At 39.7% G+C, this 22,923-nt stretch overlaps 1 protein-coding gene across 1 annotated transcript in view; it reads right to left on the reverse strand.

Moving 5' to 3' along the window:
* Nucleotides 1-2,239: 2,239 nt before the first annotated feature.
* LOC110079002 (uncharacterized) overlaps nt 2,240-22,923 on the reverse strand; it is a 41,515-nt gene continuing 20,831 nt past the window's right edge. The window contains exons 7-9 of the mRNA XM_020794130.3: nt 21,732-21,909; nt 5,665-5,878; nt 2,240-4,871 (exon numbers count right to left, since the gene is read on the reverse strand). Coding sequence (XP_020649789.3) covers nt 4,105-4,871; nt 5,665-5,878; nt 21,732-21,909 — 1,159 coding nt within the window. The 3' untranslated portion in view covers nt 2,240-4,104. The remainder of the gene's footprint in view (nt 4,872-5,664; nt 5,879-21,731; nt 21,910-22,923) is intronic.

Consider the following 22,923-nt stretch of genomic DNA (forward strand, 5'->3'; position numbering starts at 1 on the left):
AAAGATAAAAAACAAAAAAATACTATAAAGGAAACTTTGGAGGAAGAAGAGGGAATATTTTGCTTAAACATACTCCAAAGGGAAAGTTGGACTAGAGAATGGGCAAGAAAAGAAGGTGAGACCAGAAAATTGACAAAATTTGAGGAGATTGTAGAACAAAGACAAGATCAAGGAGAAGTAAGTAAATGAAAGGGAATAGTTATTGTAATTTATAAAATTTTAGTACATTCAAGATTTGATCAAGCAATGATGAAAAACCAGTGGCAGGAGGACTTTGAGGAAGAGATAGAGGACTGGAATAAGATGTGGTCACAAAGAATAATGAAGAATATGTCTTTAAGGGTAAAAGAAAATTGCCATAGGTAGCATGGATATGAATATAAGATTAAATGTAATAAATAAAAATATATCACCTCAATGCTGGAGATTCAAAAAGGAAAAAGGGACCTATATGCATATGTGGTGGACATGTGAAATAAAAAAAATTAAGAATGGGTACTGTTTTTTAAAGAAATTAGAAAAATTATTGGATGTGATATTCAGGTATCACCAATTATTGACCTCCTGAACATAATTAAGAATGATTATTTGAAAAAAGATCAGAAAGAGCTTGTTTTTATAAAGGTTATGGTAGGAAGATTAATATTTTCAAAAAACTGGAAAAACGACAAACAAATTAATCTTTGAGACTCATTTAAAGAAATGTGGAGTTTAGCAATTAATGATACGTTAGCATGTGAAATGGTGAAGTCTAACAATTTCAAAGATGTATGGAATTTATACTTGGAATATGTCCTTTTGAATGGGAAAGGTTATGTACCAGCAGAAGAATTAATGTATTTTTGGAGAGGAATGGGGTGAAAATTGATATTTTTGGTTACCTAGTCTAGTCTGAAGGGTGAAGGTGGCACAGGTGGGAAATGTTCAATGTGTATTGCGTGCAGTCATCACTAAGTTTGTATTGTTGTTTTATTTTTGTTTTTTGTAACTTTCTTTTTTATTAATACATTAAAAAAAGTACTGTGGATATAGCCTAGGTAATTTATTCTGTACTTCAGTATTGTACATTTTTAGAACCTATGGTCATTGATAACCTTTTGGGCCCTAAAATCCTATAGGTCCAAAGGAATAAGTCACATAGTCATTGTTTATTAAACATTTCGCTTAAAGAGCCCAAAAAACCCACAACAACCATTTCACTTATTTACTTACCCCCAACCACCTGCCAACACAAGGGTTCAAATCTCATGAACACAATTCTCCAAGTAATAGAAGTTTTCTTCACATGATGGATGAAGGAACGTTATGTTCTGAATGGTGATTTACTAGAGGTGTAAAAGACAAAAGTGAAACTGACCACATCCCTTTCTATTAAACGTCCCTCCTCAATTCATAGGGGTTTTTGTCCTCCACTATGTTTTGTTTAGGTGTGAATAGCAGCACATGCCAGACTTCTTCCCTAGAGTTGTAGCTCACTGGGAAAGCCCATGGAAAGTGGGATGAGGGGGGTGGTGGAGGGCTAATAGATCAGTGGAAAATAAACACATGCAACAGTGTTTGGACTTGGGGAGGGCTATATATGGCACATGGGCTGTGTGTTGCTCACCCTAATTTACATTCAGGATTTTTGTTCCAGTGGTTCTTAATCTTTATTCTACTACTACTCAACAAGCAGGCAACACATCACTTGTATATAAAACTTAACACTTATTGCCCTCCCACCTGCAAGCAAAAAATTAGGAGATAAAAACACAATTCCAGAAAATAATGTTTATTCTTCCATAATTTTATAGATACTTTGATGCACAGGTGTCAGGTGTCTGTCAGCAAATTCTTGAAATGTCTGAAGTTGGTGGTGCGTATAGGTTTCCCTGAAGTCCATTTTATCCTCACTCAGCTAAGTATAAAACCAGCCAATTTTCTCTCTCTTTCCTGGCTACCATCTCAGATTGGCAAGTCCCAATTTCAGGGTTTTGTCTTTGAGGTTATCCAAGGGAAGAAGCAAATTATCAGTTTAAGCAACCAAAGTCAAGTGGCCTGACTACTTGTGCTTCCTTTGGGAGGCCTCCAAAAATAGCCATTGTGCTCAATTCACCCTGAAGCACCAGAGGCAGCATGAATTTCCAGCCGCTGCACTCCTCTGACCACAACAGATACTAACTCCTAAGTTCCATTCCTATCCTGCCAGGTGCCAGCTCCCTGCATGACTGAATCCTAGAAGACACGGTCTTTCTAGAATAATTTTTCATTCTTTCCCCCCACCCCACATTTTGTTTGATTCCTTTCTGAATTCCAGCATGCTTCAGAACCCCCCCCCTTTTTAAATGATCTTTTCATGCAAACATCCACAGATTAAATACATAGGCAGAGTATCAAAGCTCCATCCTTGAATCTCAGTCAGCCCTAGACTGTCAATATCTGGTGCATAAGCTACAAAAAAAAATTGGGCAGCTGGTTCCCTTACTAGTGAATATAAGCAGCCATCTTCTTTCTCTCTGGCTTCTGAACTGGATAGAGTATCCATAAGCTGTAATACGAGAGTCTTTGGGAGATGGTTCATTCATTTCAATCTCTCTTCACCATTTTACACAAAGTGGATGTCACCACACTGTAAAAACTATCTGGTGTCAGAACGTCTTCTCAATTATTCAGAGGCTATTTAGAGGCTCAGCAAAATTTCCTTGACTGCTAAATTATTAAGTATAGTGTATTTTTATGGCTAAAAGGACAGCCTGGTTAGGCATGTGTTATAAAAGGCAGCGGATGATCCCAAGCAAATGTTTCCAGAACCAATTTCTTGATTAGCTTTGAATTTTTCAAGGAAAGCTTGTCTATGTTTAGAAAAAAAAAATCTTCATTATCTCTATCACCTATTCTGAGTAAGGATGATGGAAGTTTTAGTCCAACCTACCTGGGATGCACTATGTTGGTGATGGTTGGTCTACATCATTGGTGAGTTGAGACTCAAAAGTGCATCACACACCAGGACCACACTCTTTGGGACCTTTCTTATAAGGCATCATTGGGCTTTAGAAACACATTCTTATTTATTTATTTCACTCGCCCACAACAATTCATTATACCCATCTCTGTATGAGCAAAATGACTTTGAAATGTTCACTGTTATTTCAAGACCATCCTAATGAAAAATGGTTTGATTGGTTTCACTCCAAGCAATGGGTTTACTTACTATATTTATTATCTTGTCATTTCCCTGAAATTCATTTCATTCTCATAACACCTTCTAAAGATCAGTTAGGCTGAGAGCCAGAATTAAGCTGGAGATGCCGTGGCTTTAAGAAAAGCTGCCACTTAATACTTTCATTGAGAATTATTCAGCTCTTTGGCTGACTTGAGCCCTATTCACTTGTTTTCTGTCTTGAATACTCAAATACAAAGGAAAGGAGTACATTAGCCCTATCCCTGCTGTTGTTGCTATCTTCACATGATGAGCAACTTTGTGAAGACAGCCTTCTCTCTCTGTCAATGCTCGTCCTGCAATTTTGTACCCTTGGAAAACGGTAGTTCTCAGTGGCATGGAGAGTCTCTGCTCTTCAGAATGTCACTCTCTCTATGTGTTACCATATCCTCCTCACAAGTTTCGATAACATTAATTTTAAAAAATGCTGCAAGTGGGCTTTGGATGTAACTGTTAAGATGTCACCATCATGAGCGTGCATAATGCTGCTGCTACTAATGACAACACGACAACAATAACAATAACTGTGTATTTTAGGCACCAAAGATTTTATAGCAGTTTTTAAAATAAAACTACTTGGCACAGGTTTTGGAAATAGCATCTGTGAAAACAGGAAAACAAGTGGAAATGTGTCACCTATGGCCATTCAGCATCCCAACTATGGTGCTTCTACATATTATATCTTTGGAGGTTAAGCTGCGTCTTATTATTCAATTATGTGCAAAGCCTTCCCTTCCCTTTGATCCACCTGTTCAGCACAAGATATTACTTTTCATCTCTTTTTCTCTGTCACCTGTGATCTGTCCTTGTTAGTTGTTCACCAAACCCTTGGTCTTTTCACTGACTGGCCCATATCTACACAACAACTGCTTTGCATTTATTACAGAGGCCTGCATTTGTTTCAATTATGCAAAATCTAACCTTAAAATCTCAGATTTTTTCCCTGACCTTGTTTGATATGGTGGAGATAATACTGGAAGATTCAAGTCTGTATCCCTAGGCATATGTTTCAGTTGTACAAAGTTCCTCTTGATTTTATCTCTCTTTAAAAAGTCTTTGGATTTGTCTTTTGACTGCCTCAAGCTTCTCATCATAAGTGTCCGTTGTTGGGCCATGGGGAAAATTGGAGTTCTTGAACTGTTAATAAAAAATGGAGTGGAGCCACTGGGTTGTCGCTGTGGTAGTCCCATCCACGAGATCTTTTTTATGATGGGGTCCCTCAAGGCCACTTGCCTCAGCCTTGGTAAAGGTGAGAGCTGTGGTGTTTCCATAATCAAGAAAGCAGAGTTGTTTTTCTCTTGAAATTGGCATCCTGGAGAGGGGAGATTTTCATCCATTGCTTTGAGGAAATCTTTGACTCTTGTGTCTGGAAAAGCCATAGGACTTTGGTTTACAATCCTGTTTTCGGTCGCTGACGTTGGAGTCATTTGACTTGTACACGACATCCAGGACCTCTGAGGCTGGTCGTTGATAGAATGCACTGGGAAATTTTCTAAAGCTGAAGGTGGCTTTTCTGACAAATATGACTTTCTGATGCCTGTGAAATCCTTAATATCTTCTACATTTTCCCCCAGACCTGGTTGCATCTTATTTAATGGCTCGCCAGAAAAAAGCGTATTTGGAGACGTAGGAGGCTCAAAGTGAACAAATTCTCTGTCTGCAAACTTGGAAACTAAATGGAATATAGAGTAGATGGAATCAGTTCATGCAGATAGTACACAGGAAAAAACAGAGATTTAAATAGTTGTTCTGTTTATATTTTTCAACTGATATTAAGTGTAATAACAAAATTCTGGATGCTGCCGATCCATGATCATAATGATTTTTTTAAAAAAACCAAAACAACAACTAGTGTACTGTGTAGCTGAATGATGAAGCTTACTGCAAAGCCCCAGGGCAAGATGCCACCCTTTCCCCCTATTTAATTCAACACCTACATGACATCGATAAAAATTAAGACTCCTGCTCCAATCTGACATTTCTAGAAGTGACATGGTGGTGGTGGTTATTTGAGGAAGAGAGTAAAGGAGGATCAGAATTGATTGGTATTGCTCTGGTTAATTGCAGTAGAATAGCAAAAGTTTCTGATGGTTGTTGTAGGTTTTTTAGGCTGTTTGGCTGTTTTCTGGAGATACCTCCAGAACATGGCCAAACAGCCCAAAAAGCCTACAACAACCATCAGATCCCGGCCATGAAAGCCTTCGAGAATACAAAGGTTTCTGACTTTCAAGGTTAACAATCACAAGAGCAAAATTACTTCTTTCCATTTAGGTTAACCTTAAACCAGATAGGAAAAATGTAGATCTGAGACCATATTTAACCTTCAGACTTCCTAAACCACTTATTTTTTCTAGGAACTTCTGGAGGCTTCTAGAATCTGTCATTTACCTTTTAAACAGATCACAGAGACCCTCACACCATTTAACATATGAAAATACATCTTGAATCATCAAAGCGTGCATTACCTTCTGGTAAGATTTCTTGGTTTTCCAGAGTAATGGCAATTTCATCTTCCTGGATACTATATGGCATTTCTGAGTTTGGAACAGAAGGGAATCCTTTGCTGTTACCACTTTTCAGGTTTTCTGCTGTGATCAGCTCTGCCACTGGAGAAGCTGAAATATCTGCATCTTGACTTACAGAAGGTTTGCCATCAAGCTTTTCTGGCGCACTTTCCTTCTGCAGACATAGTAGCAACAGTAATATTAGCACAACTGAAACAGAGCAATAATGAATTGAAATGGAGTGTACCAAGTTCAGGCTACCTTATTCTAATTCTGAAAGACTAGTACAGTGGGGTCTTGACTTGAGAACTTAATCCGTATTGGAAGGCGGTTCTCAAGTCAAAAAGTTCTCAAGTCAAATCTGCATTTCCCATAGGAATGCATTGAAAACCATTTGATCCGTATCTGCTCTTTTCCGTCCATAGAAACTAATGGGAAGCTGCTATTCCGCCTTCAACCACTAGAGGGGGATATTTTGTTTCTTTTTTTTTCTTAGGTCAAGAAAGGTTCAGGGAAGGCAGGGAAAATACAGTCCAGGCAGTACAGTACCAGGCAGTCTGAAGACTCCCAATCCACTCTCTAAACGCTGGGAGGAGTGAGGAAGCAGACAGGCACCCTTTTCACTGGCCAACAGTTAACTGAAAGTTCAAATTTTGCACTTTCCCTGCCTCCCGCGTGGTTTTTTTTCAGTTCTTAACTCAAATCTAAGTACTTAAGTCAAGTCAATATTTTCCTATGAGAGTGGTTCTTAAGTCAAAATGTTCTTAACTCAAGCCGTTCTTAAGTCAAGACCCCACTGTATTGGGACTGAAAAGAATATGAATTAGATGCTTTCTGTCTCTTTTGGTTGATTTTGTTGCACAGCAATTATCTATGTGCAATAAAGCTAATACTACATTTAAAAAGAAGTACATTTAAAAAGTGGGACATGCTTACTCTCTAAGGCTCTAATCTTACTGCTGAAGCACAGAGGAGAAGAGCAATTGCTAAGTACCCACCACACTCTGGTAGATTTCCTTTCACGTGACAAGTTGTGCATGAACAGGCACAAAACAGGAAGCTTGAAGGAGAAAACGATGTCCCATTGACAACTACCATTCCATTTAATGTTTCAGGCAAGAACACACTGGCCTAAATGAAGCAGAGCAGTGTTTTCCAATCTTGGGTAACCCAGGAGTTCTCGGGTTGCAATTTTCAGAAAACCCTGGGGAGCATAGCTAGTGGTGAAGGCTTCTAGATGTTACAGTCCAATAACACCTGGGTTAAGCAAAGTTGAGAACCACTGAAGTATAGAAAATCTAATCTATTCTATCTGTATTAATATTCCATTTGCATTTGCAACTCCTTCTGCAACTCTCAAGTTGTGAGATTTAATCATAATAATTGCAAGGCCTTCCTTGCCATGTTAGATCAATATCCATCTACTTGTTTCCAACAGTGGTCAGCCAGTTGCCTTTGGGAGATACAAGTGGAAGTTCTCCTCTGGTGCTTGGTCTCAGCATCTGGAAGTATTATTGCCTGGATGTGGAGTGTTCTGTTCAACTTTCTGTTCAATAACCATTGATTAGGCCTTGCCTCCATGAATTTGGCCAATCTTTACAAACTTAGAGAAGTAAAAACAAAAACTTACAATTCCCAGAATTCTTCAATAATCTAGCCATGCCACTAGAGCATTCTGGAAGCTGCAACCCCAAAAAGTAGCTTTTACAAGCTCTAATCCCAAACTACTGTATCTTGTGGCTGCAGGCTCTGTAATTTTATAACATATCACACAAAGAAGTACTGTCTTAGGAGCCCACGACGCGTGATGCCATCACCATCTTCTTCAGAATTCTGTTTCAGATCACTTTTTGTGAATGTTTACCAAAATTCACACATTTCATCATTTTTCAGGATTGGAAAATATTGGAACTGAAAATTATTTAATGTAGGAAAACCTAAAACAGATTTTTTTTTCATTCAGATCCACGGTTTTGAGTAATCTTAAAGTCCCACATGTGAATCCCTGCACATTCACCATGTTACAGCTGATAAAGGATTGCTACCTCTTTTTGTTTGACAGTTACTGTATCTTTAACACCTACAAGCAGGCAGGAGAAACAGGCTCCTTTTCACACGAGAAACAGTTTTATTTATTGTATGTGGCAAGTGCAGATAGGGGAGAGTTTTGTTTCAGAGAGTTTCTGAATAGTTTATCAAAATGTGCCAATTTCTTCATATTTGGGATAGAAAGGATTCTAAACATTAAATGTGTAAGAAAAGCCAGATTATTTGCCAGTTTTAGACACCGAGGGGCAAGCAAGGTTCTTCAGCTCTAGTAATTAATATTTAATAGAACGGGGTCTGGTATGGTTTTTCATCTGACATTGCTGTAGGTGATGGGTATAAATGCAACATAGCCAAGAGTAAATGTGAGAATTTCCCATTGAAAGCAGCAATAAATTAGATCTCACTGATTTTAGATCCAGCATTGTCTTCATTGTGGCTACAGAATTTGCATCCATTAAACAGAAATAAAAGATTCCATTCACATTCCACTAAATGAAAAAAAAAGAGGACACTCATGTTGACATTACTATATTTGTGGATTGCCTCTTGAAAGACAGCACTAGAGTCAAGAAGTCCAGTCACCTGTCTGATTGTCTGGCAGGTCAGGTGACCGGTTAGGTGAGCAGCCTCGCAGCCAGTTGGGCAACTGCATCTCTTTGTATCACTGCAAAGTTTTAAAATATGATATTTATATAGTGGTTTTAAATTTCTTACTTTATCTGTTGTGAGCTGCCTTGGGTCCCCTATGGGGAGAAAAGCTGCATACAAACAATGTAAACAAAATAATTAATAAATAAACTCTTTATGAGATATTTCTAGTACCCTGCCATGAAGCTGAAAGTATGGATTATTAAAGAAGAGAGAAGCTGCACTTCTAAACATAGGAAAAGGCATTACATTGTATAAGACACTTGGCCCATCTAAGCCAGTCTTGACCACTATAAGTGTCTATCATGCATCTGAGGCAGATGTCCTTCGCCCCATCACCCACCGGCCTGTCTAATCCTTGATGCCAGGAAGTGACTCTGGACTGTCAGTATCAAAGCATACACTCTGTCAATGAGCACAGTGAAAGTTACTTCCAAGTGGAACATGCTTAAGGTTCCACCCTTAATCTGCAACGCATATATGTCTGAATATCTTTGACAACAAAATCAATGTAATGCAGTAAATTTTTATGGCCACTGTACTTATAGTAAAGATTTTCCTTCTTGGGTCATCACATTTAAAACTTTCTTCCAAACTGCTAAAATTTATAGGCCAATTGGCTCTCTCACTATTTGAACATATTTCATGACTTAGTGGAGTACATAAAACAACTGACGCTCTCAGAATCTGAAACTCCTCTGGGTTAGTGCGTCCTTACCAAGTATTTTCAAAACTCACAAAAACGCAATCATATAAATGATCTTGGAGGACTTTCTGTCCTTGAACAATTTCTGTAAGTTAAAACAAAATGTATTGCTCAAACCGCACTCCATCAGGAGGGAATATGAAATGACATAAGCATTTTAGTCAATGCAATCAAAGTGTCTCCTAGGATTTTACACACTTCTGGTTAAGAAAACAAAATTTCATCGTAGATTTTGCAAACTGTCACCTTATATACAGTCCATCAGAAAACTTGCCATGGCCAGTTTTTATAGCCAGGCCTCTTAAGAGCTAATTGGTTAAGCACCTGGGCAGGAAGCTTTTTGGCAGGAACACTATTTCTGCAAGGCTTAACTATAAAGTTTTGGATGGCAAATTGTAATCATTAGGCTCTCTTTTCTACAACAAAACACATAAAATGCAAGCAGGTTGCTTGGAGAAATCACAGTGTGTAAAAGGACAGGCCATGTTTTATGTTTATCCAATAATTTATGGGTCAAAACCTGATCATGGAAAGAAAGGTCTTTGGTTGCCTGCAGTCGTTTAAAAGCCAAATTTCCAGTAGGTTTTCCCACCAAACAAAATTACTATCATGCCTAAAGCTAAATCTTTTGTGACCAGCTGTTTGCAGTCAGGATTTCAGAAAGTGAGATGTTAAAATTTAATAAATCAAACCTTTAGGGTCTTTCCAGACAAGTGTTTTATTGGACAACAGAAACACAGTTAAGACTCAGTTGATGAGAGGGGAATCAAATATCTTTTCTTGTGTCTACTGTGGGAAATCACTTTTTTTTTTCCAAACTACAAGCTGCAGGTTTTTTAGAACTGGGAAAATGTGACATGCGGTCACACCGTCACTCACAATCAGCTAGCCTGCAACAGAGGTGACAGTGCTATGTGAACTGTACTTATGTCTTAGGCACTAACTGACTAATGCCTGTGGCATTACAGAGTGGCTTCTGTGCAGCCGTGTAGAGAAATGATCTAGAAGGATTGGATTCTGCTGCCATAATCTATACACATTTCTGGTTGCTTGAGTCTCCTAGCTGATTCTAGAGCAGAAGGTATGGTCTGAAAAAGGGGAGGACTCATCCCAAGGTGACAGAATCAGGTGCCTGCCTGCTTGGATAAGGAGCTGGCAGTAGCCGATTAATTAGGGCCTCTTAAATAGTTGAATAATGCCAGGGAATGGTGAAAGAATCTGTTATTCTTCACTCTGATCAGAATGGGATAACCAGGAGACAGACACTTTTCTCTGGGTCCCACCATCCTCACAAGTGTGTTTGGTGGAGACACAGGAAATGGCAGTGGCATAGCATGGCTTGCCAGCACCTGGGGCAGGTATTGTGCCCACTAACACATGGACCTGCACTCCTCCTCCTCCCTCCATTCCCTATAGAATTGTCCCCAATGCACCTGTTTTCTCCTCCATCACTGTCCCTCCTTCCCCCATCTACCCCTCGCTCTTCTATACCTACCTCACACTGGGCTCAGCCAGGGCATGGAGGCCCCCCCCGCTCTCCTTGACAGGGCAGTCTACTGTCCTTTGTCACCCAGCAGCATCCTTGTGCTGGGCTGGGGTGTGGGAGGGCAGCAGGAGGGAGGAAGACGTATGGATGGATCTACCTGACCCAGTCCAGTGGCAAGAAGGAACATAAGGGGGCATGAAAGTGGAGCGGTTCTGCTCCCGACAAGGTTGTGCCCTGAGGAGACCGCCCTTCTGGCTCCCCCACACTATGCCATTGGGAGAGGGTCTTCTCTGTTGTTCTTCCCAGACTCTGCAACTCCCTCCCACAGGAGTCCAGGTTGGCCCCATCTTTGGCCCCATCTTCTTCAAGCAGATGAAGACCTTTATCTTCAGGCAGGCTTTCCTTTAAATGACAGGTTGACCAAGGGGATTTTTTAAAATGGAACATTTTATTCTGTGTTTTACTTGTGTTGTTAATATTGTTCTTATTATGAATTTTAATTTGATATTTATTTAATGCTTTTTAAGTATCATAATAATTTATTATTTATCTTTTAACTTTATTTATTTCTATACTTTAATCCATTTTGGATTCTTTAGGAGAAAGGAGACATACATATATTTTAAATAACAAACGAATGAACGAATGAATAAATATGAAGAATATGTTGTTCTTGAGACAGAATGTTAGTAGGATGGCCTGATCAGCAAAATCTCATTCCCTGAGATTTCCAGTCAAGACCTGAGATCTGTGGGTAGGACTTTGTGATGTTACATGGGGAAAATTTTTATGATGTCATGAGATAGCCTTCAAAAATGATTACAAAATGCTGAGTGCATGTGATAGATAAAAATGTAGAAAATTAGTAATTAACTTAAAGGGCAACTTGTGAATTCCAACAGGTGCAACAATGGCTCTTGAGTATGCAAGAGAACAAAAAAGACAAGTGTGTTTCTTAGCATAACTAAATGACACGTTCTGAAGTAATGAGAACAACGGTTGTTGTGGGTTTTTCGGGCTCTTTGGCCGTGTTCTGAAGGTTGTTCTTCCTAACCTTTTGCCAGTCTCTGTGGCCGACATCTTCAGAGGACAGAGACTGGTGAAACATTAGGAAGAACAACCTTCAGAACGCGGCCAAAGAGGCCGAAAAACCCACAACAACCATTAGATCCCGGCCGTGAAAGCCTTCGCGAATACATATAATGAGAGCAATGCCTAAAATCTAGGCTGTCCAGTTTGGTAATAACCCATCCCCTGAAATTTCAGGTCAAAGAATGAAATTAAAAACTTGAGTCTCCAGGCCAAAACCTGATACCTGGCTAATCTAGATAATAACCTTCAACCTTGAATGTGAAAGCCAGATTGATAGAACATACTTTTGCATCAAAATGATAGTCTTTTTGCTTTGAACATTGAAAATTATGGTGATCATTTGGAGCTGGAGTAAAAAAAGGCACTTTGTTTAGTTGTTAAGTCATGTCCAACTCTTCATGACCCCGTGGACCAGAACACACCAGGCCCTCCTGTCTTCCACTGCCTCCTGAAGTTGGGTCAAATTCATGCTGCTAGATTTGATGAAACTGTCCAACCATCTCATCCTCTGTCATCCCCTTCTCCTCCTGCCTTCACACTTTCCCAACATCAGGGTCTTTTCCAGGGAGTCTTCTCTTCTCATGAGATGGCCATAGCATTGGAGCCTCAGCATCAGGATCTGTCCTTCCAGTGAGCACTCAAGCTTGATTTCCTTTAGAATTGATAGGTTTGTTCTCCTTGCAGTCCAGGGGACTCTTAGGAGTCTTCTCCAGCACCACAATTCAAAAGCATCAATTCTTCAGCTATCAGCTTTCTTTATGGTCTAGCTCTTACTTCCATACATCGCTACTGGAAAAACCATAGCTTTGACTATGTGGACCTATGCAGGTGATGTCTCTGCATTTTAAGATGCTGTCTAGGATTGTCATCACTTTCCTCCCAAGAAGTAGGTGTCTTTTAATTTTGTGGCTGCTGTCACCATCTGCAGTGATTATGGAGCCCAAGAAAGTAAAATCTGTCACTGCTTCCATATCTTCCCCTTCGATTTGCCAGGAGGTGATGGGGCCAGTGGCCATGATCTTAGGTTTTTGACGTTGAGTTTCAGACCGCTTTTTGCATTCTCCTCTTTCACCCTCATTAAGAGGTTCCTTAACTTCTCCTCACTTTCTGCCATCAGAGTAGTATCATCTGCATATCTGAGATTGTTGATATGTCTTCCTGCAATCTTAATTGCAGTTTGGGATTCCTCGACTCCAACCTTTTGCATGATGTATTTTGCATATAAGTTAAATAAGCAGGGGGACAATATACGGCCTTATTGTACTCCTTTCCCAATTTTGAACCAATCTGTTGTTCCATATCCAGTTTTAACTGTTGCTTCCTGTCCCACATATAGATTTCTCAGAAGATAGATAAGGTGGTGAGGCACTCCCATTTCTTTAAGGACTTGCCATAGTTTGCTGTGGTCCACACAGTCAAAGGCTTTTGCGTAGTCAATGAAGCGGAAGTAGATGTTTTTCTGGAACTCTCTAGCTTTCTCCATAATCCAGCGCATATTAGCAATTTGGTCTCTAGTTCCTCTGCCCGTTCGAAATCCAGCTTGTACTTCTGGGAGTTCTCAGTCCACTTACTGCTGAAGCCTACCTTGGAGGATTTAGATTTTGCTAGCGTGTGAAATGAGTGCAATTGTACGGTAGTTGGAGCATTCTTTGGCACTGCCCTTCTTTGGGATTGGGATGTAGATTAATCTTTTCCAGTCCTCTGGCCACTGCTGATATATAAAAATATATCAGTGTGATAATGCCACTTGGTGACTTTTAGCTGAATGCCTTTGCCACCTTATCCTTAAAATCAGGCATGAACTGAGGTGAAATGCTAAGAAATAGATCCAGCTCTTGGAAAATTTACCTTTTTTAGATGATAGCTCCCAGAATATCCATACCAGCTATATATGAATGGCTTACTGGACCATTCTGTGAGTTGTAGCTTGGAAGCTAGTTTTCCCCATCTCTGTTTAGAACTGAAAGTTCTGCCCATAGTGTTCCCTATCTGTGATGACCATTTCACACATGCAACTATTCAGCCCTGAAATTTTGCATTCACTGAATGACAAGTGTGTGTGTGTGTGTGTGTGTGTGTGTGTGTGTGTGTGTGTGTGTGTGTGTGTGTGTGTGTGTGTGTGTGTGTGTGTGTGTGTGTGTGAACATTTTGCCATTCTGCAGAGTCATTAAAATGAATGAACCATCCATACCTCTTGGATAAACAATAGTCAAGGGGAAGATAAATTCAGTTGCATAGCTTTCTCTAAGAGCTTAAAAACCCCAAAGTGAGAGAGAACATATTTATGACAATATAAAAAGCATAACCTGGAATGATGGATGAAATTCAGAAGGGAACAGTTTAGTTAATATCAGAAGAATTTACAAAGAGGAAGGCTTTTGGCTTTGGGGTTAGTGCAGAAATGGGAGCTGAAAGCACTTGTGATTTTTGAATATTTTAGCCCTCACCAAGTACAAGTTAAAGGGACCGTTGGGAACAGATCTGCTGTGGTAGTGATATGGAGAAGAGGAGAATAATAGAAGATTTCAGTCTTTTACTTCTAAGGTTCATGTTTTGCTTTTTTAAAAAAAAACATCCTATTCATATATAGGTCAAGGGATTCTTAAGTTGCTGTGCATCATTCCCATTGGAGCATTAAGATGTGCTTTGTTTAATTTCACATTGCATTTTATTTTACAATCCAAACAGGAGGCTCATGAAAGTATTCGGCTGTCTCTCTTACCCGTATCCAAAAATAAATTCCCATGAACCTTCCTTTTAAATAGGTGTTCCCCTTTCTGATATCAGATGGAAACTTCTTAGCCAACTCTTTATGAAATCTAATCTCAAGGAAGAGAGATGACTGCGGTACAAGAATGGAAAAAGTATTCAGCTTATTTTAGTCTTTTAGCAGCAACACTAAATCCATTTACCTGACAAACATGCCCCACTGAATTCAACTGATTTCTGCTAAGTGGGCACATCAGACTGACCTGCATGTCATTTACCCAAAAGTACAATGCTGGAAATCTTAAGCTACTTCAAAATGTCAAGGGGCTCATTGCCCCCTCTCTGTTCCCATGCAAATTGTCTAGACTCTAGAGAATGAAGTTGGAGTTTCATTCAGCTTGTTGTCAGTATGTAAAAACAGTGGAATCATTTTGGTACGTCTACAATCTTGTAAAAAATTCTGAAGTATTGCCAAAAATATAGAATACTTCACAAATTGGTGTGCAAAAATTCTGGTCAGTGTATCGGCCTTGAGTTTTCTAGCTTAGTCTGTGCTTTTCCTGTCAGTAGAAGTTCAGCCCCCAGCATCTTCAGGTAGGATTAGGAAAGAGTCCTGTTTGAAATCCCAAAGCACCCCATGAAGCCACCAGATGGAGAAAAGCTGCAAAGGAAGAAAAAGAAGCACTGCACAAGAATGAGGCATGGACACGGACTAAGCTACCACCAGGCAAGAAAGCCATTCGAAGCAAGGTGTCAATGGAGAAGTGGAGCACTACGAGGCAAATTGTCGAAGGGTTCCTACAGAAATACGAAGCGTTTGATTAAACCTTTGCTCCTGTTGCCAAGCACAGCACAATAAGAATGCTCCTGAATTTGGTATAGAGATGAGCATGAACCAAGCTACGAACCGAAAAAACAACAATCCAGGCTGGTTCATGGTTCATTCTGAGCAAGCCATTTTGCAAAAACAAGCAAACAAAACACCTTAATTTTTTTTCCACTCAGTGCTTCTTTTTGCTTCAGCAAAATGGATCATCTCCTGCCCACATCCCACCACCCCTGTTGGTTCCCTGTGTGATCCTGCTACCTCCTCCTCTTTCTCCTCCACCAGCTGCCATCTTCAGAGACAACAGCCCAGCTTCTCTTCCAGGATCCAGGCCAGCTTTCTCTGTGCATGCACTGGCCTGTCAGTTGAATCAATTTTTTTATGCTTTGCTTTTTAACTGGGGAGGAAACATACATACAGAGAAAGAGCTCAGTGCCCAAGGATCAGGCAGGGGAAGAGGAGGAGAAACCAGCTCCCCCTTTTAGCTCAAGGTCCTGGAGTATACAAAATCAGGATATTCTTTCCACACCTGGAAGAGGAAGAGCAGGAGGAGCAACCACAAGACTTGTCCACCTGCTCCGAATGCTCTGTAGCGATGCAAAAACATGAATCCATGTGGTTTTTATTTGTAGGATCAAACAATCTCAAACAAATGACTCTCTCTCTCTCTCTCTGCCAAGCTAAAGAATCTGTGACAGGCGAACAAAGGACCTTCTTCCTACCCACTTTTCCTCCCTCCCCAGTGGAGGAGAGACCAACACATGCACAGAGACATGCACATGGAGAACTAGTATTGCAACAGAGAAATGAGGAGCAATTTCCCCCAACAGAGGAGTACACCATGGACAAGTTGATTAATAAAACATCCATGTTAACAGAAAGAGAAGTTAAAGTAAGATGGTCCCAAACAGAATGATATGAGTCCAGGGAGAAAAAAAACCACACTTCCTTCTATATCGCATAAACATATTTTTAAAAATGCATTAAAACATATTAGATCTGATTCAATCCCATTGGTAATGGGACTGAGGTCTTAGTCTGCCAACACAGAGAGATTGGACAGCTGTAAAAAGGGTAGTTAGATACTTGAAAGGGACTTTGGACTTTAAGTTGACTGCCTGCTAGTAAAAACCCACAGCTTGTAGGATACACTGATGCAGACAGGGCAGACAGGATCATACAGATCATAAGTAGACATGGAAGCTTTGTATTTGTATCCTGGGGGATATGAATATGAAGCTCAACACCACAGGTGCCACAGCGGTCCATTCCCACTCCCCCAGAACCAGCCCAGTTCACTCACTGGGCTCCTCACAGCACGTGCGTCCAATGGCAGTAGCAGTGCCAATCACAGATATACTCCTGTCAGCACTGCCCTGCCTCTCCCCACAGCCCACCGTTCTGGTGAGGAAGTGGGAAGAGGAGTCTCCCCGTTCAGCTGCTGAGTGGTTGGCTGAGGGGAGAGGCAGTGCAGCACCAGCGGGACTATATCTGCAATTGGCAGATGTAGTCCTGCCTGAATTCATTGTTGCAGCTGAAGCATACAGAATACTGCTATGGCTCGAGAAGCTGTTCAATGATTTTGGGATAAATGAAGAGATGCCAATCCATGTGACAGAGGACAACCAGAAATGCAGCAAGCTATTGCAAAGTGAGAAAATTAATGCATGCACCAAACACATTGGCATGAGATACCACCTGGTGCATGACCTGACCGAGAAATGAGATGATCGTTGGGATGATCTATTGTCACATGACAAAGATGACAGCAGGTATCCTGACCAAGTCTCTTCTGAGAGACTGCTTCCAGAACAGTAAGATGGGTGTTCAAGAGAGTGGTTGCCTGTGAGTTTGAGAAGGGGTGTTGGAGTTTCATTTGCAACCTTGCATGCTGTCTGTGGTTTGTGTGACTGGGAGAGATATTTCAGGGCTGGGGTGACTGTCTATCCAGCACTAACCAGAACTATCCAACCTTTATTTTCAAGACAGCCCCACCTCTCTGCTTTGTAATCCTTCCCCTGCTCTTTCGTCTGTTGGTGGCAGGTTTTTTCCCCTGTTGATCAATTCAGTTGGTTGCTAAGTATATGTGCAATAAAGAAAGCAGCATGCACAAGTCTGTAATTTCAAGCAACTGTAAGTAAAGAAACGCTTTTTATTATTTATCCCGCAAATGTCTCAGAGTGAGTTATTAAGACTTTAAGTGCCAGTTAATGAGAAAGGGGTGAGCTATCTGATGAACTTGTACTTATTCTCTTCTGTGGACTTCTGTACTTCTATTGCACGGCCAAAAAGAGAATTTTACCAGAAATTCAAAACTCTGCAACACATTTCACATGCTGTCATTTGACCCCTTCATTGTGCTAGGATACTAGACAATAAGCAAATATCGAGCAAGCCTTAGAAACATAGCAGCTATGTTGTAACATATCTGAAAGATCCTGTAAACAAGAAGGAAACCACTCCCAAAGCCCACTATCTAAGGGCAATGGCTGCTGAACCCTGACATATATAATTATTGCCTAAGGCAATAATAAAAACAAAATGTCTAAGGTCTTGGAATTAGAACTCTGTCTCCTCTTACAATTTTTGTCATAAGAGTTATTTCTGGAAGTACTCTTGTGAGCTGGTTTTATGCTGTGGGGTACCTCATGGAATTAAACTTTTCCTCTTTTTTCCCCCCTTGCTGAACTTAGGAGATACCTGAATTGTCTGGAAAGGTTCAGAAATGACTCCTTGTGACTGAATACACCATAGCAAAGTACTGAAATCTTGCACAGAGACATAACAACATGACTCAAACTTACCTGACTCAAAATATATTTTGCCTCCAGAGTCATCATTCTAATGTGTATTCCCAGTCTAAGAAATGTTGGTTTTGGTAAAATATTTCAAACTCCATTTATACTTTAAAAGTTAGGTTTTGGCTTCCTGTCTGCCTGAGTAAACTGTTTATGGCCAAACTGTTAGCCCCTAACAGTGATGATTACCAAAGGAGGGAAAATGTAAAAATGTCTAAAGTAATTTGACTCAAAGCAAATTTTGCTCTAATCCAGTGGGTTTTTGTTTTGTTTTTATTTCATAACCCTGTATCTCTGCATTAAAAGGTCAGGGCTAAAATTAAACATGAAATATATGTCTTGAAAGCCTACAACAAAGATAAGGAGGATTTTTTTTGTCAAAAACATGTCATGTTCCTACTGCAGCTGAAGCTTGCTTTATGTATGTTGTTTTTCCTACATGAAAATACGTTAACAAGGCTTTTCAATATGAAAAAGCATGCACAGGTAGAGCTTGGGAGCTTACTTTTAGAAGAATGAATATAAAGAAATGCTGCAGCTTCAAGCTGGGGTAGCAAGATGCTATTCTGAAAAGCTTCTCTGTGTCATTATATTTGTTTATTTTTAAAGTATATCCCAAACTCTGCACATGTAGACAAGAATCCTGTCAAATATGAGGCCCAAGAACTCCATGGCCAGAACCCTCTACATTTGCTTTAGTCGTCTCCATCATGCAGCATTGCAAGCTGGAGCTTGTTCTTGTGAAAAGAACAGTAATATCCATGTTCGAGGAACTTCCTCTTGCATTCCCCTTGCACAGATGGCAGAGCAAGAAGACACACATATAGAACTGACTCCTCTAGATGTGGTTCATAAGCAACAGGACAGTGGTCACTATGATTAAAACATTTCCAAAATTATGCAGATAATAACACAATAATGAGTAAGAGTCTCACAAAGTACTGTGGAAAAAAACCAGGGAGACTCAGCAAACTGAATGCAAGGCAACTGTTTACATAATTTGTGTAGAAAAAAAATAACCTCTGTGTCATACATACTGTCCTGAGTAATATCAAACAGCTCAGTAACTTGTTGCATAAAGATAAAAATTGTCATTTGCTCCTTTGGAAGGAACCGGAAACTTTCCAACTGAAACCTTGTGCTCTGTCACCGAATAAAGGTTTTCCTCAATTTTAAATTCATGTTCCAAACTTGACTGATGCAATATGTGCTTTGAATTTCATATATAAAAATGCATGTTGTGGTTGTTTTCTTTATCATAAATTAGGAAAGCAAGGGTGCTTGGATTAAAAAATATGTGAGATGGGTTCAAATAATTTATTGCTAATGGTTGTTGTGGGTTTTTCGGGCTCTTTGACTGTGTTCTGAAGGTTGTTCTTCCTAATGTTTCGCTAGTCCCTGTGGCCGGCATCTTCAATTTACTGCTACTTGGGTGCTGCTTTCAATCCCGTTGTTTCAAAATAGTTTTACAACTAAACTATTCAAGGGCAGAAGCCCTGTCCCCTTAATTTATGCTGCACAAGGCTGACAATGTCCTCAGCTTTGGTGATTTTTTCAAAAATAAAACATTTCCATTTCCTTCTCTGATGGTCCTGAGGCTCCAATGGAATCCCATTTATAACGAGGAGACAGTTGTGGGGTGCAGGATAGGGACCAAGAGTCTTTGATTTCTGAAGGTTGCTGTGTTGCCACCAGGATGAATTTACTGGTGACAGTGCTTTCCAGAAACAACATGTATCTCTTCCCATCTTGCAACTCCCAATGGCTTCCCCATTACAAAATGGATCTAGCAGAAGCCTTGAGACCTTTGTGAAAGCAGGGAAGGGAATCAGAAAAGTTTTATTTCCAAAATCACTGCAGTTGATTGTGGGAAATTTCTGCCTAAAGGCTGTAGCTGCATTCTGCTTCAGCGACCTGTAAAAATTGCTGTCTTGCGAAGCATAGGTCCCGAAAACACCCATTTTGCGAAGCCACCCATAGGTGCTCATAGGGAAGCCATTTTGTGAAGCCACCGATCACCTGTAAAAATTGTCATTTTGCGAAGCATCGGTTCCCCCCCCCCCGCAAAAAAAAACCCCAGCTTGCAAAGCACGGACCGAAACATCATCCAGCGAAAATCAGCCATAGGAAAGACTATTTACTGAAACGCAATGGTGATCGCAAAAAGCCATCGTCATGTGGATTTGTTGTTTTGTGGGGTTATCGTCTAGCGGGGCACCACTTTAGAGGTATGTAGAAGTCTCCCAACTAGCACTGTGCCCAAATAAAAGACAAAGAAATTGGGACTGATCTGCCTTCTGTCTTTTAGAAAACATTTCAAGGGCACAATAAGAACAGAGCATGTGTGGTTATGGAAGGACAGTTGTGTGGGCTTTGAGTCAATAGGTCACACAATTGGGGTATTACATAGTACTCCCACTCCCAGGTCATAGCTGTTTGGGTTTCCTCCCCATTTACTCTATCCCTGGGCACCTGATATGATCTGTTTATTTCCATATCTCAGTTTAAATCACATGCGCTCTTGTGAATGGGGAGGAAATGTGCAAGAAATTATCGAATGCACAGGTTTGGCATCCAGCATAGATTATATTACTTTGGTAGAGATTGCTCCTGCATTGGCAGGCCATCCAAAACATTTCAATGCTTGATGTAAACTAAGGAATGACATACATGCGAGCATATGCACACACTCACCTAGTCAAGGTACATATAGTGCTCAAGTTATTTTGCTTTACGAAGCAGAAAATCCTGCTTCATCAACATAACCATCCTGGTAGTAAAAGTACAATAAAAACAAATTAAATAATTTGTAGTTTGCCGACCTTTCATGGCACTCAAAATTGATATCTAAAAAATGGGAATTGCCTGGGCATTTTTGTTTCTGGGGGATAGCCCACCACTTCAGGGCTTCCAGGAAATCACAGCAGTTGTGATTACCACTGAGACTATCTCAAGCTCCTGGCAAATTTCACAGACTAAACTCCACGTGCTTTGGCAGAGATGGGGGTGGGGAATCTTGAGACATTCCTTCTACGTCTCATTGATCATGGGTAGCAGAAAGACTTGTCCGGGCAAGATCTGGTCAAACCATATTCCATGAGGAAGTCAGGGAGGCAGTCAGAAATCCTATTCAGACATTTGCTTAACCAGTGTTAGAAATGTTAATATCATTTGTTTCCATTATTCATTACTGTGTTTGAAAAGTAACCTGTCATTGTTACACATTCAAAGAATGGAAAAGTAACAGGCTATAAGTTATTTATTCTGCTGCCCTTTTCTTCTCTGTTACTTTTTTTTTAAAAGAAAAGATTGTTTAAAAAATGGTATAAAACCTTTAAAAAATCTTGTCAAAATGTTTTGAAATGTCTCTTGAAAAAACTAGAAGGCATTATTCATTACACCATAAAATCATGACCTATTAATTATGTTATTTTGAAAATCTAACTTTGTTGCACTCTTACGTTGCACTCCAAAGAGAAATGGGTGCCAGCCAGGGAATTACGTTACTTGCAAATAACTACATTGAAGCTCAGTAGGCAACCATCAATTGGCCACAGCAACTTAATCAGCTCACCCTTCTCTTGTTTTAGCCACGGAATGATAAGCTTCCAGGAGACCATCCAGACCAGCTGAAAATTTTGTAATACTGTTATTGACATTTTCAGAGCTGCAACAAGCAAATTCACCAACTCCCTTCATTAATTCATGTCTTACCTTTGTTATCCTGTTTTCTTTTTGATATCTAGTTAATTTCTTCAGAAGCAAGTAGTAGGTTGCTGTTGTAGAAGATGGCTTATTGTTTATCAAGACATTGATGATATTCGACAGGTTGAGTGCCATTCCTTCTGTCATGTAACTCAAAACAACAGGATTCAGTTCATCAGAGCAAACTCTGGAAGGAGAAGGTATATACATAGCAGTGTTGGGAAGCAACCTTTTGTTCAAAAGGAACTGGCCATGCGAGCTGAGAGACTCTGGCACTAGTGGTAACAAAATATAACTTTACATCACCTTTAGTTCCTTGTAACCACTATCAAAAGCTCTGCTGTCAAAGTGTTCATGAACTTAAGATAAAACTTAAATAAAGAGCTTCCATTCAGGAAAGTAGCATTAAGTTCATTTTAGAAAGATTCCTTTTGTTTGTTCCATAAATGTAAGTTGGAAACATGGAGTCTTGTAACTTTTGGAGGGGGGGTTATTTATTTATTTATTTATTTATTTATTTATTTATTTATTTATTTATTTATTTATTTATTTATTTATTTATTTATTTATTTATTTATTTATTTATTTATCAATCAGAGTAAAATACAGTAGGTAACATAAACCACAATTTTAACCTGATGTTTGTGATCCCATATAAACATTTGTGTACTTCCTGGAATTTCAGCTACTGTTCCTGAATAAGAAAGAAAGAAAGAAAGAAAGAAAGAAAGAAAGAAAGAAAGAAAGAAAGAAAGAAAGAAAGAAAGAAAGAAAGAAAGAAAGAAAGAAAGAAAGAAAGAAAGAACACTAGGCTGCTCAATTTTATCTCTTCAGATTGCAGCTGGGAACATGCAAAGTTGAATGGTTGGTTTGCAATAACTTGAGGGTGATGTATCTGAAAGGATCGTTTTCCCTATACAGTACCAGCCTGTCTGACGCTCTGCCAGATAAGATCTCCTTAGGATCAAACTGCAAACACACATAGTATGCAGCTGTGTGGTTTTTGTTTTGTTTTTTACAATCAGTGGGAGTGACTCTGATCCAGACTGGGCCAGCACATACAGTAGAAAAAAAATCTCTCATCTTTTTTTAAAGTTAAACTCTCTCCCCAGGCATGTCTAGATAGCAAAAACCACCCTCCACTGGTGTGCTTGCTTTTAAGTAAAAAAGAGGGTTTTTTTTAAACTTGCAGGATACTCGT

Source organism: Pogona vitticeps, chromosome 1 (assembly GCF_051106095.1).
Source record: "Pogona vitticeps strain Pit_001003342236 chromosome 1, PviZW2.1, whole genome shotgun sequence".
In the NCBI taxonomy this organism is placed as follows: Eukaryota; Metazoa; Chordata; class Lepidosauria; order Squamata; family Agamidae; genus Pogona; species Pogona vitticeps.